At 46.4% G+C, this 18,061-nt stretch overlaps 1 protein-coding gene across 4 annotated transcripts in view; it reads left to right on the top strand.

Moving 5' to 3' along the window:
• LOC139394304 (Krueppel-like factor 3) overlaps window positions 1–18,061 on the top strand; it is a 32,382-nt gene that overhangs the window by 9,305 nt on the left and 5,016 nt on the right. For 2 of the 4 annotated variants that reach the window (XM_071142341.1, XM_071142338.1), the window contains 3 exons: window positions 8,971–9,026; window positions 13,544–14,036; window positions 14,170–14,296. In XM_071142341.1, coding sequence (XP_070998442.1) covers window positions 8,985–9,026; window positions 13,544–14,036; window positions 14,170–14,296 — 662 coding nt within the window. In that variant the 5' untranslated portion in view covers window positions 8,971–8,984. Of the gene's footprint in view, window positions 1–8,970; window positions 9,039–13,543; window positions 14,037–14,169; window positions 14,297–18,061 lie in introns of all 4 variants that reach the window. The other 2 variants (XM_071142337.1, XM_071142336.1) reach the window with 1 other exon arrangement.

Genomic DNA, 18,061 nt, shown 5'->3' with positions numbered 1-18,061 from the left:
AGAGAGAGAGAGGGATGGAGGGAGGGGGAGGGAGAGAGAGAGAGAGAGAGGGAGATTGCAGTAAGGGTGTACAGATTAGCTCCAGTGACCTGCACAGACAATATTTGCCATCCTCCTTCATGTGACACAGCCTTGGCACACGCACACATGACAAACATAAACCCAGGATTAACCCATACCAGTTATTCCACTAGTGATGTGGCTAGGGCATCATTACCTCTAGTGATGTGGCTAGGGCATCATTACCTCTAGTGATGTGTCTAGGGCATCATTACCTCTAGTGATGTGGCTAGGGCATCATTACCTCTAGTGATGTGTCCAGGGCATCATTACCTCTAGTGATGTGGCTAGGGCATCATTACCTCTAGTGATGTGGCTAGGGCATCATTACCTCTAGTGATGTGTAGGGCATCATTACCTCTAGTGATGTGGCTAGGGCATCATTACCTCTAGTGATGTGGCTAGGGCATCATTACCTCTAGTGATATGCCATTACCTCTAGTGATGTGTCCAGGGCATCATTACCTCTAGTGATATGCCATTACCTCTAGTGATGTGTCCAGGGCATCATTACCTCTAGTGATGTGGCTAGGGCATCATTACTTCTAGTGATGTGTAGGGCATCATTACCTCTAGTGATGTGGCTAGGGCATCATTACTTCTAGTGATGTGTAGGGCATCATTACCTCTAGTGATGTGGCTAGGGCATCATTACCTCTAGTGATGTGGCCAGGGCATCATTACCTCTAGTGATGTGTCCAGGGCATCATTACCTCTAGTGATGTGGCTAGGGCATCATTACCTCTAGTGATATGCCATTACCTCTAGTGATGTGTCCAGGGCATCATTACCTCTAGTGATGTGGCTAGGGCATCATTACCTCTAGTGATGTGGCTAGGGCATCATTACCTCTAGTGATGTGTCTAGGGCATCATTACCTCTAGTGATGTGTCTAGGGCATCATTACCTCTAGTGATGTGGCTAGGGCATCATTACCTCTAGTGATATGTCATTACCTCTAGTGATGTGTCCAGGGCATCATTACCTCTAGTGATGTGGCTAGGGCATCATTACCTCTAGTGATATGTCATTACCTCTAGTGATGTGTCTAGGGCATCATTACCTCTAGTGATGTGTCTAGGGCATCATTACCTCTAGTGATGTGTAGGGCATCATTACCTCTAGTGATGTGTCTAGGGCATCATTACCTCTAGTGATGTGTCTAGGGCATCATTACCTCTAGTGATGTGTCTAGGGCATCATTACCTCTAGTGATGTGTCTGGGGCATCATTACCTCTAGTGATGTGTCTAGGGCATCATTACCTCTAGTGATGTGTCTAGGGCATCATTACCTCTAGTGATGTGTCATTACCAAAATAGGATTTTGAATGGAAATCTATTTTTAGTCTCGAAAGCAGAGTGAAACATGTGTTGTGTGTTTGTGTGTGCTGCACTAAAGGCACTAATGTCATCAGTAGGGGGAATCTCCATGAATCAGCTTGTGAAGGTTTGAGTTTGTTAGCTGTAAAGGTTGGGACAGGCCTAGTGTGCTGCTCCTTGTTGACGTTCTGTACTAAGGTGTGTGTGCTGCTCCTTGTTGACGTTCTGTACTAAGGTGTGTGTGCTGCTCCTTGTTGACATTCTGTACTAAGGTGTATGTGCTGCTCCTTGTTGACGTTCTGTACTAAGGTGTGTGTGCTGCTCCTTGTTGACGTTCTGTACTAAGGTGTGTGTGCTGCTCCTTGTTGACGTTCTGTACTAAGGTGTGTGTGCTGCTCCTTGTTGACGTTCTGTACTAAGGTGTGTGTGCTGCTCCTTGTTGACGTTCTGTACTAAGGTGTGTGTGCTGCTCCTTGTTGACATTCTGTACTAAGGTGTGTGTGCTGCTCCTTGTTGACATTCTGTACTAAGGTGTATGTGCTGCTCCTTGTTGACGTTCTGTACTAAGGTGTGTGTGTGCTGCTCCTTGTTGACGTTCTGTACTGTAGTACGAGGACAACACAGACACACACTACTGCTACTACTACTACTACCACTACTACCACTACTACTACTATTACTGCTGCTACTACTACTACTACTACGATTACTACTACTACTACTACTACTACTACTACTACTACTACTGATACTACTACTACTACTACTACTACTACTACTACTACTGATACTACTACTACTACTACTACGATTACTACTACTACTACTACTACTACTACTACTACTACTACTACTGATACTACTACTACTACTACTACTACTACGATTACTACTACTACTACTACCACTACTACTACTACTACTACCACTACTACCACTACTACTACTATTACTGCTACTACTACTACGATTACTACTACTACTACTACTACTACTACTACTACTACTACTACTACTACTACTGATACTACTACTGCTGATACTACTGCTACTACTACTACTACTACTACTACTGATACTACTACTGATACTACTACTACTACTGATACTACTACTGATACTACTACTACTACTACTACTGACACTACTACTACTACTAATACTACTACTGATACTACTACTGATACTACTACTACTACTACTACTACTACTACTACTACTACTACTGATACTACTACTACTACTACTACGATTACTACTACTACTACTACTACTACTACTACTACTACTACTACTACTGATACTACTACTACTACTACTACTACTACGATTACTACTACTACTACCACTACTACTACTACTACTACCACTACTACCACTACTACTACTATTACTGCTACTACTACTACGATTACTACTACTACTACTACTACTACTACTACTACTACTACTACTACTACTGATACTACTACTGCTGATACTACTGCTACTACTACTACTACTACTACTACTGATACTACTACTGATACTACTACTACTACTGATACTACTACTGATACTACTACTACTACTACTACTGCTACTACTACTACTACTGATACTACTACTGATACTACTACTACTACTACTACTGACACTACTACTACTACTAATACTACTACTGATACTACTACTGATACTACTACTACTACTACTACTGCTGATACTACTGCTACTACTACTACTACTGATACTACTACTGATACTACTACTACTACTACTACTACTACTGACACTACTACTACTACTACTACTGCTAATACTACTGCCACTATTGCTAATACTACTGCCACTATTGCTACTACTACTGCTGCTACTGCTACTGATACTACTAGTACTACTGCTACTGCTAATACTACTACTACTAGTGCTACTACTACTACATCTACTACTGCTGCTTGCTACTGCTACTACTACTGCTACTACTACTACTACTAATACTACTGCCGCTATTGCTACTGCTACTTCTGCTGCTACTGCTACTGATCCTACTACTACTACTGATAATACTACTGCCACTATTGCTACTACTACTGCTGCTACTGCTACTGATACTACTAGTACTACTGCTACTGCTAATACTACTACTTCTAGTGCTACTACTACTGCTACTACTACTACTGCTTCTACTACTACTGCTACTACTACTACTACTACTGAAACTACTGCTACTACTGATACTACTACTACTACTACTGATACTACTACTACTGATACAACTACTACTACTGATACTACTACTACTACTGCTACTACTACTGCTACTACTGATACTGCTACTACTGATACTGCTACTACTGCTACTACTGATACTGATACTACTACTACTGATACTACTACTGCTACTGATACTACTACTACTACTACTACTGCTACTACTACTGATACTACTACTACTACTACTACTACTGCTACTACTACAGCTACTTATACTGCTACTACTACTGATACTACTACTACTACTACTGCTACTACTACTACTGCTAATACTACTACTGATACTACTACTACTACTACTACTGCTACTACTACTGATACTACTACTACTACTGATACTACTGCTTCTGCTAATACTACTACTGATACTACTACTACTACTACTACTACTGCTACTACTACTGATACTACTACTACTACTGCTACTACTACCGCTACTACTACTACTGATACTACTACTGATACTACTACTACTACTGCTACTACTACTGATACTACTACTACTACTGCTACTACTACTGATACTACTACTACTACTGATACTACTGCTTCTGCTAATACTACTACTGATACTACTACTACTACTACTACTGCTACTACTACTGATACTACTACTACTACTGCTACTACTACTGATACTACTACTGATACTACTACTACTACTGCTACTACTACTGATACTACTACTGATACTACTACTGATACTACTACTACTACTGCTACTACTACTGATACTACTACTACTACTGATACTACTACTACTACTGATACTACTACTGATACTACTACTACTACTGCTACTACTACTGATACTACTACTACTACTGATACTACTACTACTACTGCTACTACTACTGATACTACTACTACTACTGCTACTACTACTGCTACTACTACTACTGATACTACTACTGATACTACTACTACTACTGCTACTACTACTGATACTACTACTACTACTGATACTACTACTGATACTACTACTACTACTGCTACTACTACTGATACTACTACTACTACTGATACTACTACTACTACTACTGATACTACTACTGATACTACTACTACTACTGATACTACTACTACTACTGATACTACTACTACTACTACTGATACTACTACTACTACTGCTACTACTACTGCTACTACTACTGATACTACTACTGATACTACTGCTTGACCTCTGGTTCAACTCTACAATAAGGAACAGTGTAGATTGGACACCAGATCAGAGGAACAGTGTAGATTGGACACCATAGTGTTTGTTCATACTGCAGACTTTAACCAGGATACACACGCTCACCCACACACACACACACACACACACACACATGCTCACGAGTACACACACACGCTCACGAGTACACACACACACACACACACACACACACACACACACGCTCACCCACACACACACACACACATGCTCACGAGTACACACACACATGCTCACGAGTACACACACACACACCGTCCCACCTGGCCACTCAGAGGACAGGTAATGCGATCTTTGTCTGAAATGTCATAATGTTTTACTCTAAACATCGTACAGTTGACAGCTTTACAGCAGTTACTTGGGGTGTGTGTGTGTGTGTGTGTGTGTGTGTGTGTGTGTGTGTGTGTGTGTGTACTCGTGCGCGTATGTGTGTGTGTGTGACGTGGATTCTGATTAAGATATTTCTCCAGCTTGTGCCAGTACTCTGCAATGTGTGTTTGGACAAGGGCAGCACACACACACACACACGCACACACACGCACGCACACACACACACACACACACACACACACAGAAAAGAGGACAGAGTGAGTGAAAGACAGAGAGGTATGTAATGACATACAATTGTAGTAGCAGTAGTATCAGTGGTAGTATTAGTAGTATTAGTTGTAGTAGTAGTAGTAGTAGCTGTAGCAGTAGTATTAGCAGTAGTGTTAGCATTAGCAGCAGTAGTATTAGCAGTAGCTGTAGCAGTAGTATTAGCAGTAGCAGTAGTAGTAGTAGCTGTAGCAGTAGTATTAGCAGTAGTGTTAGCATTAGCAGCAGTAGTATTAGCAGTAGCTGTAGCAGTAGTATTAGCAGTAGCAGTAGTAGTAGTAGCTGTAGCAGTAGTATTAGCAGCAGTAGTAGTAGCATTAGCAGTAGCAGTAATAGTAGTAGTATTAGCAGCAGTAGTAGTAGCAGTAGTATTAGTAGTATTAGCAGCAGCAGTAGTAGTATTAGCAGCAGCAGTAGTAGTATTAGCAGCAGTAGTAGTATTAGCAACAGCAGTAGTATTAGCAGCAGCAGTAGTAGTATTAGCAGCAGCAGTAGTATTAGCAGCAGTAGTAGTATTAGCAACAGCAGTAGTATTAGCAGCAGCAGTAGTAGTATTAGCAACAGCAGTAGTATTAGCAGCAGCAGTAGTAGTATTAGCAGCAGCAGTAGTATTAGCAGCAGCAGTAGTAGTAGTAGTAGCAGTAGTAGTATTAGCAACAGCAGTAGTATTAGCAGTAGCAGCAGTAGTATTAGCAGCAGCAGTAGTATTAGCAGCAGCAGTAGTAGTATTAGCAGCAGCAGTAGTACTAGTAGTAGTATTAGCAGCAGTAGTAGTATTAGCAACAGCAGTAGTATTAGCAGCAGCAGTAGTAGTATTAGCAGCAGCAGTAGTAGTATTAGCAGCAGCAGTAGTAGTATTAGCAGCAGTAGTAGTATTAGCAGCAGTAGTAGTATTAGCAGCAGTAGTAGTATTAGCAGCAGCAGTAGTAGTATTAGCAGCAGTAGTAGTATTAGCAGCAGCAGTAGTATTAGCAGCAGCAGTAGTATTAGCAGCAGCAGTAACTGTGGTAGTAGTAGTAGTATTAGCAGCAGTAGTAGTATTAGCAACAGCAGTAGTAGTATTAGCAGCAGTAGTAGTATTAGCAGCAGCAGTAGTAGTATTAGCAGCAGTAGTAGTAGTATTAGCAGCAGTAGTAGTAGTATTAGCAGCAGTAGTAGTATTAGCAGCAGCAGTAGTAGTATTAGCAGCAGTAGTAGTAGTATTAGCAGCAGTAGTAGTAGTATTAGCAGCAGTAGTAGTATTAGCAGCAGCAGTAGTAGTATTAGCAGCAGTAGTAGTATTAGCAGCAGCAGTAGTATTAGCAGCAGCAGTAGTATTAGCAGCAGCAGTAACTGTGGTAGTAGTAGTAGTTTTAGCAGCAGTAGTAGTAGTATTAGCAGCAGTAGTAGTATCAGCAGTAGCAGTAGTAGTATTAGCAGCAGTAGTAGTAGCAGTGGTAGTATTAGTAGTATTAGTTATTAGTTGTAGTAGTAGCAGTAGTAGTAGTATTAGCAGTAGCAGTAGTAGTAGTAGCTGTAGCAGTAGTATTAGCAGTAGTATTAGCATTAGCAGCAGTAGTAGTAGCAGTAGTAGTAGTAGTAGTAGTAGTATTAGCAGCAGTAGTAGTATTAGCAGCAGTAGTAGTAGTAGCAGTGGTGGTAGTAATATTAGCAGCAGTAGCAGTAGTAGCAGTAGTATTAGCAACAGCAGTAGTAGTATTAGCAGCAGTAGTAGTATTAGCAACAGCAGTAGTATTAGCAACAGCAGTAGTATTAGCAGCAGCAGTAGTAGCAGTAGTAGCAGTAGTATTAGCAACAGCAGTAGTAGTATTAGCAGCAGTAGTAGTATTAGCAACAGCAGTAGTATTAGCAACAGCAGTAATATTAGCAGCAGTAGTAGTAGTATTAGCAGCAGTAGTAGTATTAGCAGCAGCAGTAACCGTGGTAGTATTAGTAGTAGTAGTTTTAGCAGCAGTAGTAGTAGTATTAGTAGCAGTAGTAGTAGTACTAGTATTAGCAGCAGTAGTATTAGCAGTATTAGTTATTAGTTGTAGTAGTAGCAGTAGTAGTAGTATTAGCAGTAGCAGTAGTAGTAGTAGCTGTAGCAGTAGTATTAGCAGTAGTATTAGCATTAGCAGCAGTAGTAGTAGCAGTAGTAGTAGTAGTAGTAGTAGTATTAGCAGCAGTAGTAGTATTAGCAGCAGTAGTAGTAGTAGTAGTAGCAGTGGTGGTAGTAATATTAGCAGCAGTAGCAGTAGTAGCAGTAGTAGCAGTAGTATTAGCAACAGCAGTAGTAGTATTAGCAGCAGTAGTAGTATTAGCAACAGCAGTAGTATTAGCAACAGCAGTAATATTAGCAGCAGCAGTAGTATTAGCAACAGCAGTAATATTAGCAGCAGTAGTAGTATTAGCAGCAGTAGTAGTAGTAGCAGTGGTAGTAGTAGTAGTAGTGGTAGTAGTAGTAGTATTAGCAGCAGCAGTAACCGTGGTAGTATTAGTAGTAGTAGTTTTAGCAGCAGTAGTAGTAGTATTAGCAGCAGTAGTAGTAGTACTAGTATTAGCAGCAGTAGTATTAGCAGTAGTAGCATTAGCATTAGTAGTAGCAGCAGTAGTAGTAGTACTAGTATTAGCAGCAATAGTAGTATTAGCAGTAGTAGCATTAGCATTAGTAGTAGCAGCAGTAGCAGTAGTAGTATTAGCAGTAGTAGTAGTATTAGCAGCAGTAGCAGTGGTAGTAGTAGCAGCAGCAGTAGTAGTAGTAGCAGTAGTAGTAGTATTAGCAGCAGTAGCAGTGGTAGTAGTAGTAGTAGTAGTAGCAGTATTAGCAGCAGTAGTAGCAGTAGTAGTATTAGCAGCAGTAGTAGTAGTAGTAGCATTAGCAGCAGTAGTAGTAGCATTAGCAGCAGTAGTAGTGGCATTAGCAGTAGTAGTAGTATTAGCAGTAGCAGTAGTAGTATTAGCAGTAGCAGCATTAGCAGTAGTAGTACTAGCAGTAGTAGTATTAGCAGTAGTAGTAGTATTAGCAGCAGTTGTAGTAGTATTAGCAGCACTAGTAGTAGTATTAGCAGCAGTAGTAGAAGTACTAGCAGTAGTATTACTAGCAGTAGTAGTAGTATTACTAGCAGTAGTAGTAGTATTAGCAGCAGTAGCATTCTATCCTGTCTCTCTCTCTACAGGTCTGTCTATTAATCATTCTATCATGTCTCTCTCTAGAGGTATGTCTAGTAATCATTCTATCATGTCTCTCTCTAGAGGTCTGTCTAGTAATCATTCTGTCCTGTCTCTCTCTAGAGGTCTGTCTAGTAATCATTATATCCTGTCTCTCTCTCTCTACAGGTCTGTCTAGTAATCATTATATCCTGTCTCTCTCTCTACAGGTCTGTCTAGTAATCATTCTATCCTGTCTCTCTCTAGAGGTCTGTCTAGTAATCATTCTATCCTCTCTCTCTCTACAGGTCTGTCTATTAATCATTCTATCCTGTCTCTCTCTCTCTACAGGTCTGTCTAGTAATCATTCTATCCTGTCTCTCTCTCTCTACAGGTCTGGCTGCAGTCATGATGGTGTATGACTTCCCACTGAAGACAGACATGGAGACGGTGAGACTGGAGGTGTGGGTGTGTGGGTGTGAGGGTGTGTGGGTGTGATGGTGTGTGTGTGTGGGTGTGAGGGTGTGGGTGTGTGGGTGTGATGAGGGTGTGTGGGTGTGTGGTTGTGATGGTGTGTGAGGGTGTGATGGTGTGTGTGATGGTGTGGGGGTGTGTGTGAGGGTTATTGGCTGTGATGGTGTGTGTGAGGGTGTGAGGGTGTGATGGTGTGTGTGAGGGTGTGATGGTGTGTGTGAGGGTGTGATGGTGTGTGTGAGGGTGTGTGGGTGTGATGGTGTGTGGGTGTGATGGTGTGTGTGTGAGGGTTTTTGGCTGTGATGGTGTGTGTGATGGTGTGTGGGTGTGTGTGAGGGTGTGTGGGTGTGATGGTGTGTGTGAGGGTGTGATGGTGTGTGTGATGGTGTGTGTGAGGGTGTGATGGTGTGATGAGGGTGTGTGGGTGTGTGGTTGTGATGGTGTGTGAGGGTGTGATGGTGTGTGTGATGGTGTGGGGGTGTGTGTGAGGGTTTTTGGCTGTGATGGTGTGTGTGAGGGTGTGAGGGTGTGATGGTGTGTGTGAGGGTGTGATGGTGTGTGTGAGGGTGTGATGGTGTGTGGGTGTGATGGTGTGTGTGTGAGGGTTTTTGGCTGTGATGGTGTGTGTGATGGTGTGTGGGTGTGTGTGAGGGTGTGTGGGTGTGATGGTGTGTGTGAGGGTGTGATGGTGTGTGTGAGGGTGTGATGGTGTGTGTGAGGGTTTTTGGCTGTGATGATGTGTGTGAGGGTGTGTGGGTGTGAGGGTGTGATGGTGTGTGTGATGGTGTGTGTGAGGGTGTGATGGTGTGTGTGAGGGTGTGAGGGTGTGATGGTGTGTGTGTGGGTGTGATGGTGTGTGTGAGGGTGTGATGGTGTGTGTGTGGGTGTGATGGTGTGAGGGTGTGATGGTGTGTGTGAGGGTGTGTGGGTGTGATGGTGTGTGTGAGGGTGTGATGGTGTGTGTGTGGGTGTGATGGTGTGGGTGTGATGGTGTGAGGGTGTGATGGTGTGTGTGAGGGTGTGTGGGTGTGATGGTGTGTGTGAGGGTGTGATGGTGTGTGTGTGGGTGTGATGGTGTGTGTGTGGGTGTGATGGTGTGAGGGTGTGATGGTGTGTGTGAGGGTGTGAGGGTGTGATGGTGTGTGTGAGGGTGTGATGGTGTGTGTGTAACGATATTCTTCGTCCTCCTCTGAAATGTGGGACCAATGCGCAGCGTGGTATGTGTTCATGATGTTTATTTTACTGAACACTGAGAATACAAAATAACAACGTGAAAATAAACGAAAACCGAAACAGTCCTGAAAGGTGCAGAAAACACTAGACAGAAAAAAAATCACCCACAACCCACAGGTGGGAAAAGGCTACCTAAGTATGATTCTCAATCAGAGACAACGAATGACACCTGCCTCTGATTGAGAACCATACCAGGCCAAACACATAAACGCAACATAGAAAAAAGAACATAGACTACCCACCCCAACTCACGCCCTGACCAAACTAAAACAAAGACATAACAAAGGAACTAAGGTCAGAACGTGACAGTACCCCCCCCCCACCCCCCCAAAGGTGCGGACTCCGGCCGCAAAACCTGAACCTATAGGGGAGGGTCTGGGTGGGCGTCTGTCCGCGGTGGCGGCTCTCATGCGGGGCGTGGACCCCACTCCACCATAGTCTCGGCCCTTGCCGCGGGTCCCGAATGGACGGGAGATTCCGGCAGCACCGGACAGACTGGCGGCTCAGGACAGACGGGCGGCTCTGGCAGCTCAGGACAGACGGGCGGCTCTGGCAGCTCAGGACAGACGGGCGGCTCTGGCAGCTTAGGACAGACGGGCAGCTCAGGACAGACGGGCTGCTCTGGCAGCTCAGGACAGACGGGCAGCTCAGGACAGACGGGCTGCTCTGGCAGCTCAGGACAGACGGGCAGCTCAGGACAGACGGGCAGCTCAGGACAGACGGGCAGCTCAGGACAGACGGGCAGCTCAGGACAGACGGGTGGCTCTGGACAGACGTGCGGATCTGGCAGCTCAGGACAGAAGGGCGGCTCCGGCAGCTCCGGACAGACGGGAGGCTCTGGCAGCGCCGGACAGACGGGCAGCTCAGGACAGACGGGCGGCTCTGGACAGACGGGCGGCCCCGGCAGCTCAGGACAGACGGGCAGCTCAGGACAGACGGGCGGCTCTGGACAGACGAGCGGATCTGGCAGCTCAGGACAGACGGGCAGCTCAGGACAGACGGGCGGCTCTGGACAGACGGGAGGCTCTGGCAGCTCAGGACAGGAGGGAGACTCTGGAAGCGCTGGACAGGTGGGAGCACCTGGAGGGAGGAGACGGAGAGACAGCCTGGTAAGGGGGCTGCCACAGGTGGCCTGGTGCGTGGAGGAGGCACCGGATGGACCGGACCGTGGAGGCGCACTGGAAGTCTCGAGCACCGAGCCTGCACAACCTGTCCTGGCTGGATACTCCCTGTAGCCCGGCAAATTTGCCGGTGTTGGAACAGACCGCGCTGGGCTGTGCTGGTGCACCGGGGACACCGTGCGTAGGGCTGGTGCCATAAAACCCGGGCCGAGGAGACGCACCGGAGACCAGATGCGCTGAGCCGGCTTCATAGCTCCTGGCTCAAAGCCCACTCTAGCCCGGCCGATACGAGGAGCTGCGATGTAGCGCACCGGGCTATGCCTGCGCACTGGGGACACTGTGCGCCTCACGGCATAACACGGTGCCTGCCCGGTCCACCTCTCTCCATGGTAAGCACAGGGAGTTGGCTCAGGTCTCCTACCAGATTTAGCCACACTCCCCGTGTGCCCCCCCAATACATTTTTGGGGCCGTCTCTCGTCCCTGTTGCGCTGCCGTGCCAACTCCTCAAAATGCCACCGCTCTGCTTTGGCTGCCTCCAGCTCTTCCCTGGGGCGGCGATATTCCCCAGCCTGTGCCCAAGGTCCCTTACCGTCTAAAATCTCCTCCATTGTCCAGGACTCCAGAACCCCCTGCTCCTGGGTACCACGCTGCTTGGTCCGGTTGTGGTGGGTGATTCTGTAACGGCTGTCCTCTTCATCTGAGGAGGAGTAGGAAGGATCGGACCAATATGCAGCTTGGTACGTGTTCATGATGATATTTATTTAAACTCCGAACACTAAACAAAATAACAAAAATAATGAAATGAAACCGAAACAGTCCTGAAAGGTGCAGAAAACACTAGACAGAAAGAAATCACCCATAAAACACAGGTGGGAAAAGGCTACCTGAGTGTGATTCTCAATCAGAGACGACGAACGACACCTGCCTCTGATTGAGAACCACACCAGGCCAAACACGTAGAAAATATAACATAGAACATAGACAACCCACCCCAACTCACGCCCTGTGTGGGTGTCATGGTGTCGTGGTGTGATGGTGTGATGGTGTGTGAGTGTGATGGTGTGATGGTGTGTGGGTGTGATGGTGTGATGGTGTGTGGGTGTCATGGTGTCATGGTGTGATGGTGTGATGGTGTGTGAGTGTGATGGTGTGATGGTGTGTGGGTGTGATGGTGTGATGGTGTGTGGGTGTGATGGTGTGATGGTGTGTGGGTGTCATGGTGTCGTGGTGTGATGGTGTGTGGGTGTGATGGTGTGATGGTGTGATGGTGTGATGGTGTGTGGGTGTGATGGTGTGTGGGTGTGATGGTGTGAGGGTGTGATGGTGTGAGGATGCGATGGTGTGATGGTGTGTGGGTGTGTGGGTGTGTGGGTGTGATGGTGTGTGGGTGTGATGGTGTGTGGGTGTGATGGTGTGATGGTGTGTGATGGTGTGATGGTGTGTGATGGTGTGTGATGGTGTGTGATGGTGTGTGATGGTGTGTGATGGTGTGTGATGGTGTGTGGGTGTGATGGTGTGTGGGTGTGATGGTGTGATGGTGTGATGGTGTGTGTTTCCATCCAACCATTTTACTGCACATGTTTACTACTCTCTAGGCATACAGTAGATCTCTCACACACACACACACACACACACACACACACACACACACACACACTGACTAGACTGACTGGTTTCCACATCTTTCTTGAGAAATGCTTCATGATGGACATTTGCATACAATTGGTACACACACCATCACACACGCACATACACACACCATCACACACACACACACACCATCACACACCATCACACACGCACATACACAGACAGTACAAGCTGTATTGTTGTTTGTTTTTTGTTTGAAAGAATGAAAATGAAATACAATCTCTCCCTCCCTCCCTCCCTCCCTCCCTCCCTCCCTCCCTCCCTCCCTCCCTCCCTCCCTCCCTCCCTCCCTCCTTCCCTCCCTCTCTCCCTCCCTCCCTCCCTCCCTCCCTCCTCACCTTCCCTCCTCACCTTCCCTCCTCCTCTTCTCTCTCTCTCTCCCCTCTCCTCTCCTTCCCTCCTCCTCCCCTCCTCCCCTCCTCCTCCTCTCCCTCTCTCCTCTCCTTCCCTCCTCCTCCCATCCTCCTTTCTCTCCTTCCTTCCATCAGTCTCTCTATCAGTCTTATCCCTCGGTAGTGAACAGCGTTATCTTCACCCCTCATCCCTACCACCCCACACAATACGCACACACACACACCTTCTCCCCCTCACACACACTCACACATGCCCAGTCCGCCAACCCCACCTCAAATACACAACTCGAACCAGTCGACTTGTCGGTCAGCAAACGACCCTCTCCCTCCTCCTCCTCCTCCCCTTCCTCCTGTTCCTCCACTTCCTCCCCGTACAGTCGTTCCTCCCCCCAGCCCTCCCCCTCCCTCCATTACCCCGTGTTGTTAGGCTCCGGCCCCGGGGTCGTCCAGGGTTCAGGGGTCATGCTGTCCCAGGTCATGCTACAACCCTTGTCCATCCTCTACCCCTCCTCCCCGCTGCACCTGCCTCAGCCAATCGCGGTCAACCGAACCGTCGCTGGCGACGACCACCACCATCATCATCATCATCACCATCACAGGCCGGCAGGAAGCTCACAACATCAGACAGGTGGGATATTTCTCTGTTATCCCTGAATCTCCCTGTCTTTATCTGGGTAATACAGAGTGTGTGTGTGTGTGTGTGTGTGTGTGTGTGTGTGTGTGTGTGTATTAACTGGTGTGTGTGTGTTTTTTCTACCCAGCATCCTCCATGAAGTCAGAGCTCAGAGGCGACGCACACCACAAGCTAATCAAAACAGAGCATGCCCACGACTCATACAACCAGGAAATGACCTCATCGGTCATCAGCGCGCCACAGGCCTATAGCGAGTGAGTAGAGGCAGAGCTTGCTACTACATACAGGAGAAGAATGGTTTCTTACCTCGTTTTTTACGGGAGAGAGAGAGAAAGAGAGAGAGAGAGAGTGAGAGAATTTCATTTTCATTCTTTCAAACAAACAACAATACAAGCTTGTACTGTCTGTGAGAGAGAGAGAGAGAGAATAGTTTAAGGACAGTGACCTAAAGACGAGGGTTTAAGGAATGTTACTTCCTCTTTGTGATATTTCCCGCTCTGGTTGCCAGGGCAACCCCCCCCCCCCCCCTGCCATCCCAACGCTTCTGAGGAAATGGGCGAGGCTAGATCTGTCACCACCACCTCTATCACACACACATGGTGTTTTGTTTCCAAGCGCAGAATAAAAAAACAGGTAGAGTGGCAACTGCATAAATAACAAGAGTTCGTTTCAGGCCGGCCGGCACATTTATCCTGAAGGGTGTGTGTGCGTGTGTGTGTGTGTGTGTGTGTGTGTGTGTGTGTGTGTGTGCGTGCAGGAAGGTATCCTTTGTTGTAATATGAATCACTACTGTATAGGAATGTGATCAAATATGTTTTATGGGGGAATGGGAATGTTTTCGTTTTTGTACAGTTTAAACACACAACGCAATGTACACACACACATACATACACACACACACACACACACAGATAATATCTCCCAGAATGCATTAGTGAGGCAGTCTGTCTCCAAGTGTCCTGGGAACCCTCATGTGGGAGAAGGAGTGTGTGTGTGTGTGTGTGTGTGTGTGTGTGTGTGTGTGTGTGTGTGTGTGTGTGTGTGTGTGTGTGTGTGTGTGTGTGTGTGTGTGTGTGTGTGTGTGTGTGTGTGTGTGTGTGTGTGTGTGTGTGTGTGCATTATCAAGTGTCCTGTTGTAGAACCACACCCGAGGGAGGGAGAGGGAAACACACACGTTCATTCGTCCACACACTCAAAAACACGAACACCAGCTAAAACACTAAACCAAGTCATGAGAAGTCACAGCCATCTAAGGCTGGGAAATAGAAGGATCTACAGCACCCCCTGCTGGACTAAATATAGACGCACACTTTCATACTGTAGGTATGTAGCATACTGTACTGTAGGTATGTAGAATACTGTACTGTAGAATACTGTACTGTAGGTATGTAGCATACTGTAGGTATGTAGCATACTGTACTGTAGGTATGTAGCATACTGTACTGTAGGTATGTAGAATACTGTACTGTAAGTATGTAGAATACTGTACTGTAGGTATGTAGCATACTGTAGGTATGTAGAATACTGTACTGTAGGTATGTAGAATACTGTACTGTAGGTATGTAGCATACTGTAGGTATGTAGAATACTGTAGGTATGTAGCATACTGTACTGTAGGTATGTAGAATACTGTACTGTAGGTATGTAGAATACTGTAGGTATGTAGAATACTGTAGGTATGTAGCATACTGTACTGTAGGTATGTAAAGTACTGTAGGTATGTAGAATACTGTAGGTATGTAGAATAATGTAGGTATGTAGAATACTGTACTGTAGGTATGTAGAGTACTGTACTGTAACATACTGTACTGTAGGTATGTAACATTCCCTAACCAGAAACCGTGGATTGATGGCAGCATTCGCGTGAAACTGAAAGCGCGAACCACTGCTTTTAATCAGGGCAAGGTGTCTGGTAACATGACCGAATACAAACAGTGCAGCTATTCCCTCCGCAAGGCTATCAAACAAGCTAAGCGCCAGTACAGAGACAAAGTAGAATCTCAATTCAACGGCTCAGACACAAGAGGCATGTGGTCTACAGTCAATCACGGACTACAGGAAGAAATCCAGCCCAGTCACGGACCAGGATGTCTTGCTCCCAGGCAGACTAAATAACATTTTTGCCCGCTTTGAGGACAATACAGTGCCACTGACACGGCCTGCAACGAAAACATGCGGTCTCTCCTTCACTGCAGCCGAGGTGAGTAAGACATTTAAACGTGTTAACCCTCGCAAGGCTGCAGGCCCAGACGGCATCCCCAGCCGCGCCCTCAGAGCATGCGCAGACCAGCTGGCCGGTGTGTTTACGGACATATTCAATCAATCCCTATACCAGTCTGCTGTTCCCACATGCTTCAAGAGGGCCACCATTGTTCCTGTTCCCAAGAAAGCTAAGGTAACTGAGCTAAACGACTACCGCCCCGTAGCACTCACTTCCGTCATCATGAAGTGCTTTGAGAGACTAGTCAAGGACCACATCACCTCCACCCTACCTGACACCCTAGACCCACTCCAATTTGCTTACCGCCCAAATAGGTCCACAGACGATGCATCTCAACCACACTGCACACCGCCCTAACCCATCTGGACAAGAGGAATACCTATGTGAGAATGCTGTTCATCGACTACAGCTCGGCATTCAACACCATAGTACCCTCCAAGCTCGGCATCAAGCTCGAGACCCTGGGTCTCGACCCCGCCCTGTGCAACTGGGTACTGGACTTCCTGACAGGCCGCCCCCAGGTGGTGAGGGTAGGCAACAACATCTCCTCCCCGCTGATCCTCAACACTGGGGCCCCACAAGGGTGCGTTCTGAGCCCTCTCCTGTACTCCCTGTTCACCCACGACTGCGTGGCCACGCACGCCTCCAACTCAATCATCAAGTTTGCGGACGACACAACAGTGGTAGGCTTGATTACCAACAACGACGAGACGGCCTACAGGGAGGAGGTGAGGGCCCTCGGAGTGTGGTGTCAGGAAAATAACCTCACACTCAACGTCAACAAAACTAAGGAGATGATTGTGGACTTCAGGAAACAGCAGAGGGAACACCCCCCATCCACATCGATGGAACAGTAGTGGAGAGGGTAGCAAGTTTTAAGTTCCTCGGCATACACATCACAGACAAACTGAATTGGTCCACTCACACAGACAGCATCGTGAAGAAGGCGCAGCAGCGCCTCTTCAACCTCAGGAGGCTGAAGAAATTTGGCTTGTCACCAAAAGCACTCACTAACTTCTACAGATGCACAATCGAGAGCATCCTGGCGGGCTGTATCACAGCCTGGTACGGCAACTGCTCCGCCCTCAACCGTAAGGCTCTCCAGAGGGTAGTGAGGTCTGCACAACGCAGCACCGGGGGCAAACTACCTGCCCTCCAGGACACCTACACCACCCGATGTCACAGGAAGGCCATAAAGATCATCAAGGACATCAACCACCCGAGCCACTGCCTGTTCACCCCGCTATCATCCAGAAGGCGAGGTCAGTACAGGTGCATCAAAGCTGGGATCGAGAGACTGAAAAACAGCTTCTATCTCAAGGCCATCAGACTGTTAAACAGCCACCACTAACATTGAGTGGCTGCTGCCAACACACTGGCACTGACTCAACTCCAGCCACTTTAATAATGGGAATTGATGGGAAATGATGTAAATATATCACTAGCCACTTTAAACAATGCTACCTTATATAATGTTACTTACCCTACATTATTCATCTCATATGCATACGTATATACTGTACTCTATATCATCGACTGTATCCTTATGTAATACATGTATCACTAGCCACTTTAAACTATGCCACTTTGTTTACATACCCTACATTACTCATCTCATATGCATACGTATATACTGTACTCTATATCATCGACTGTATCCTTATGTAATACATGTATCACTAGCCACTTTAAACTATGCCACTTTGTTTACATACTCATCACATATGTACATACTGCACTCAATACCATCTACTGTATCTTGCCTATGCTGCTCTGTACCATCACTCATTCATATATC

This window comes from Oncorhynchus clarkii, unplaced genomic scaffold (assembly GCF_045791955.1).
Source record: "Oncorhynchus clarkii lewisi isolate Uvic-CL-2024 unplaced genomic scaffold, UVic_Ocla_1.0 unplaced_contig_9911_pilon_pilon, whole genome shotgun sequence".
NCBI classification, from domain to species: domain Eukaryota; kingdom Metazoa; phylum Chordata; class Actinopteri; order Salmoniformes; family Salmonidae; genus Oncorhynchus; species Oncorhynchus clarkii.
The sequence above is the reverse complement of the archived record's forward strand: the minus strand, read 5'-3'. Positions and strand labels throughout refer to the sequence as shown.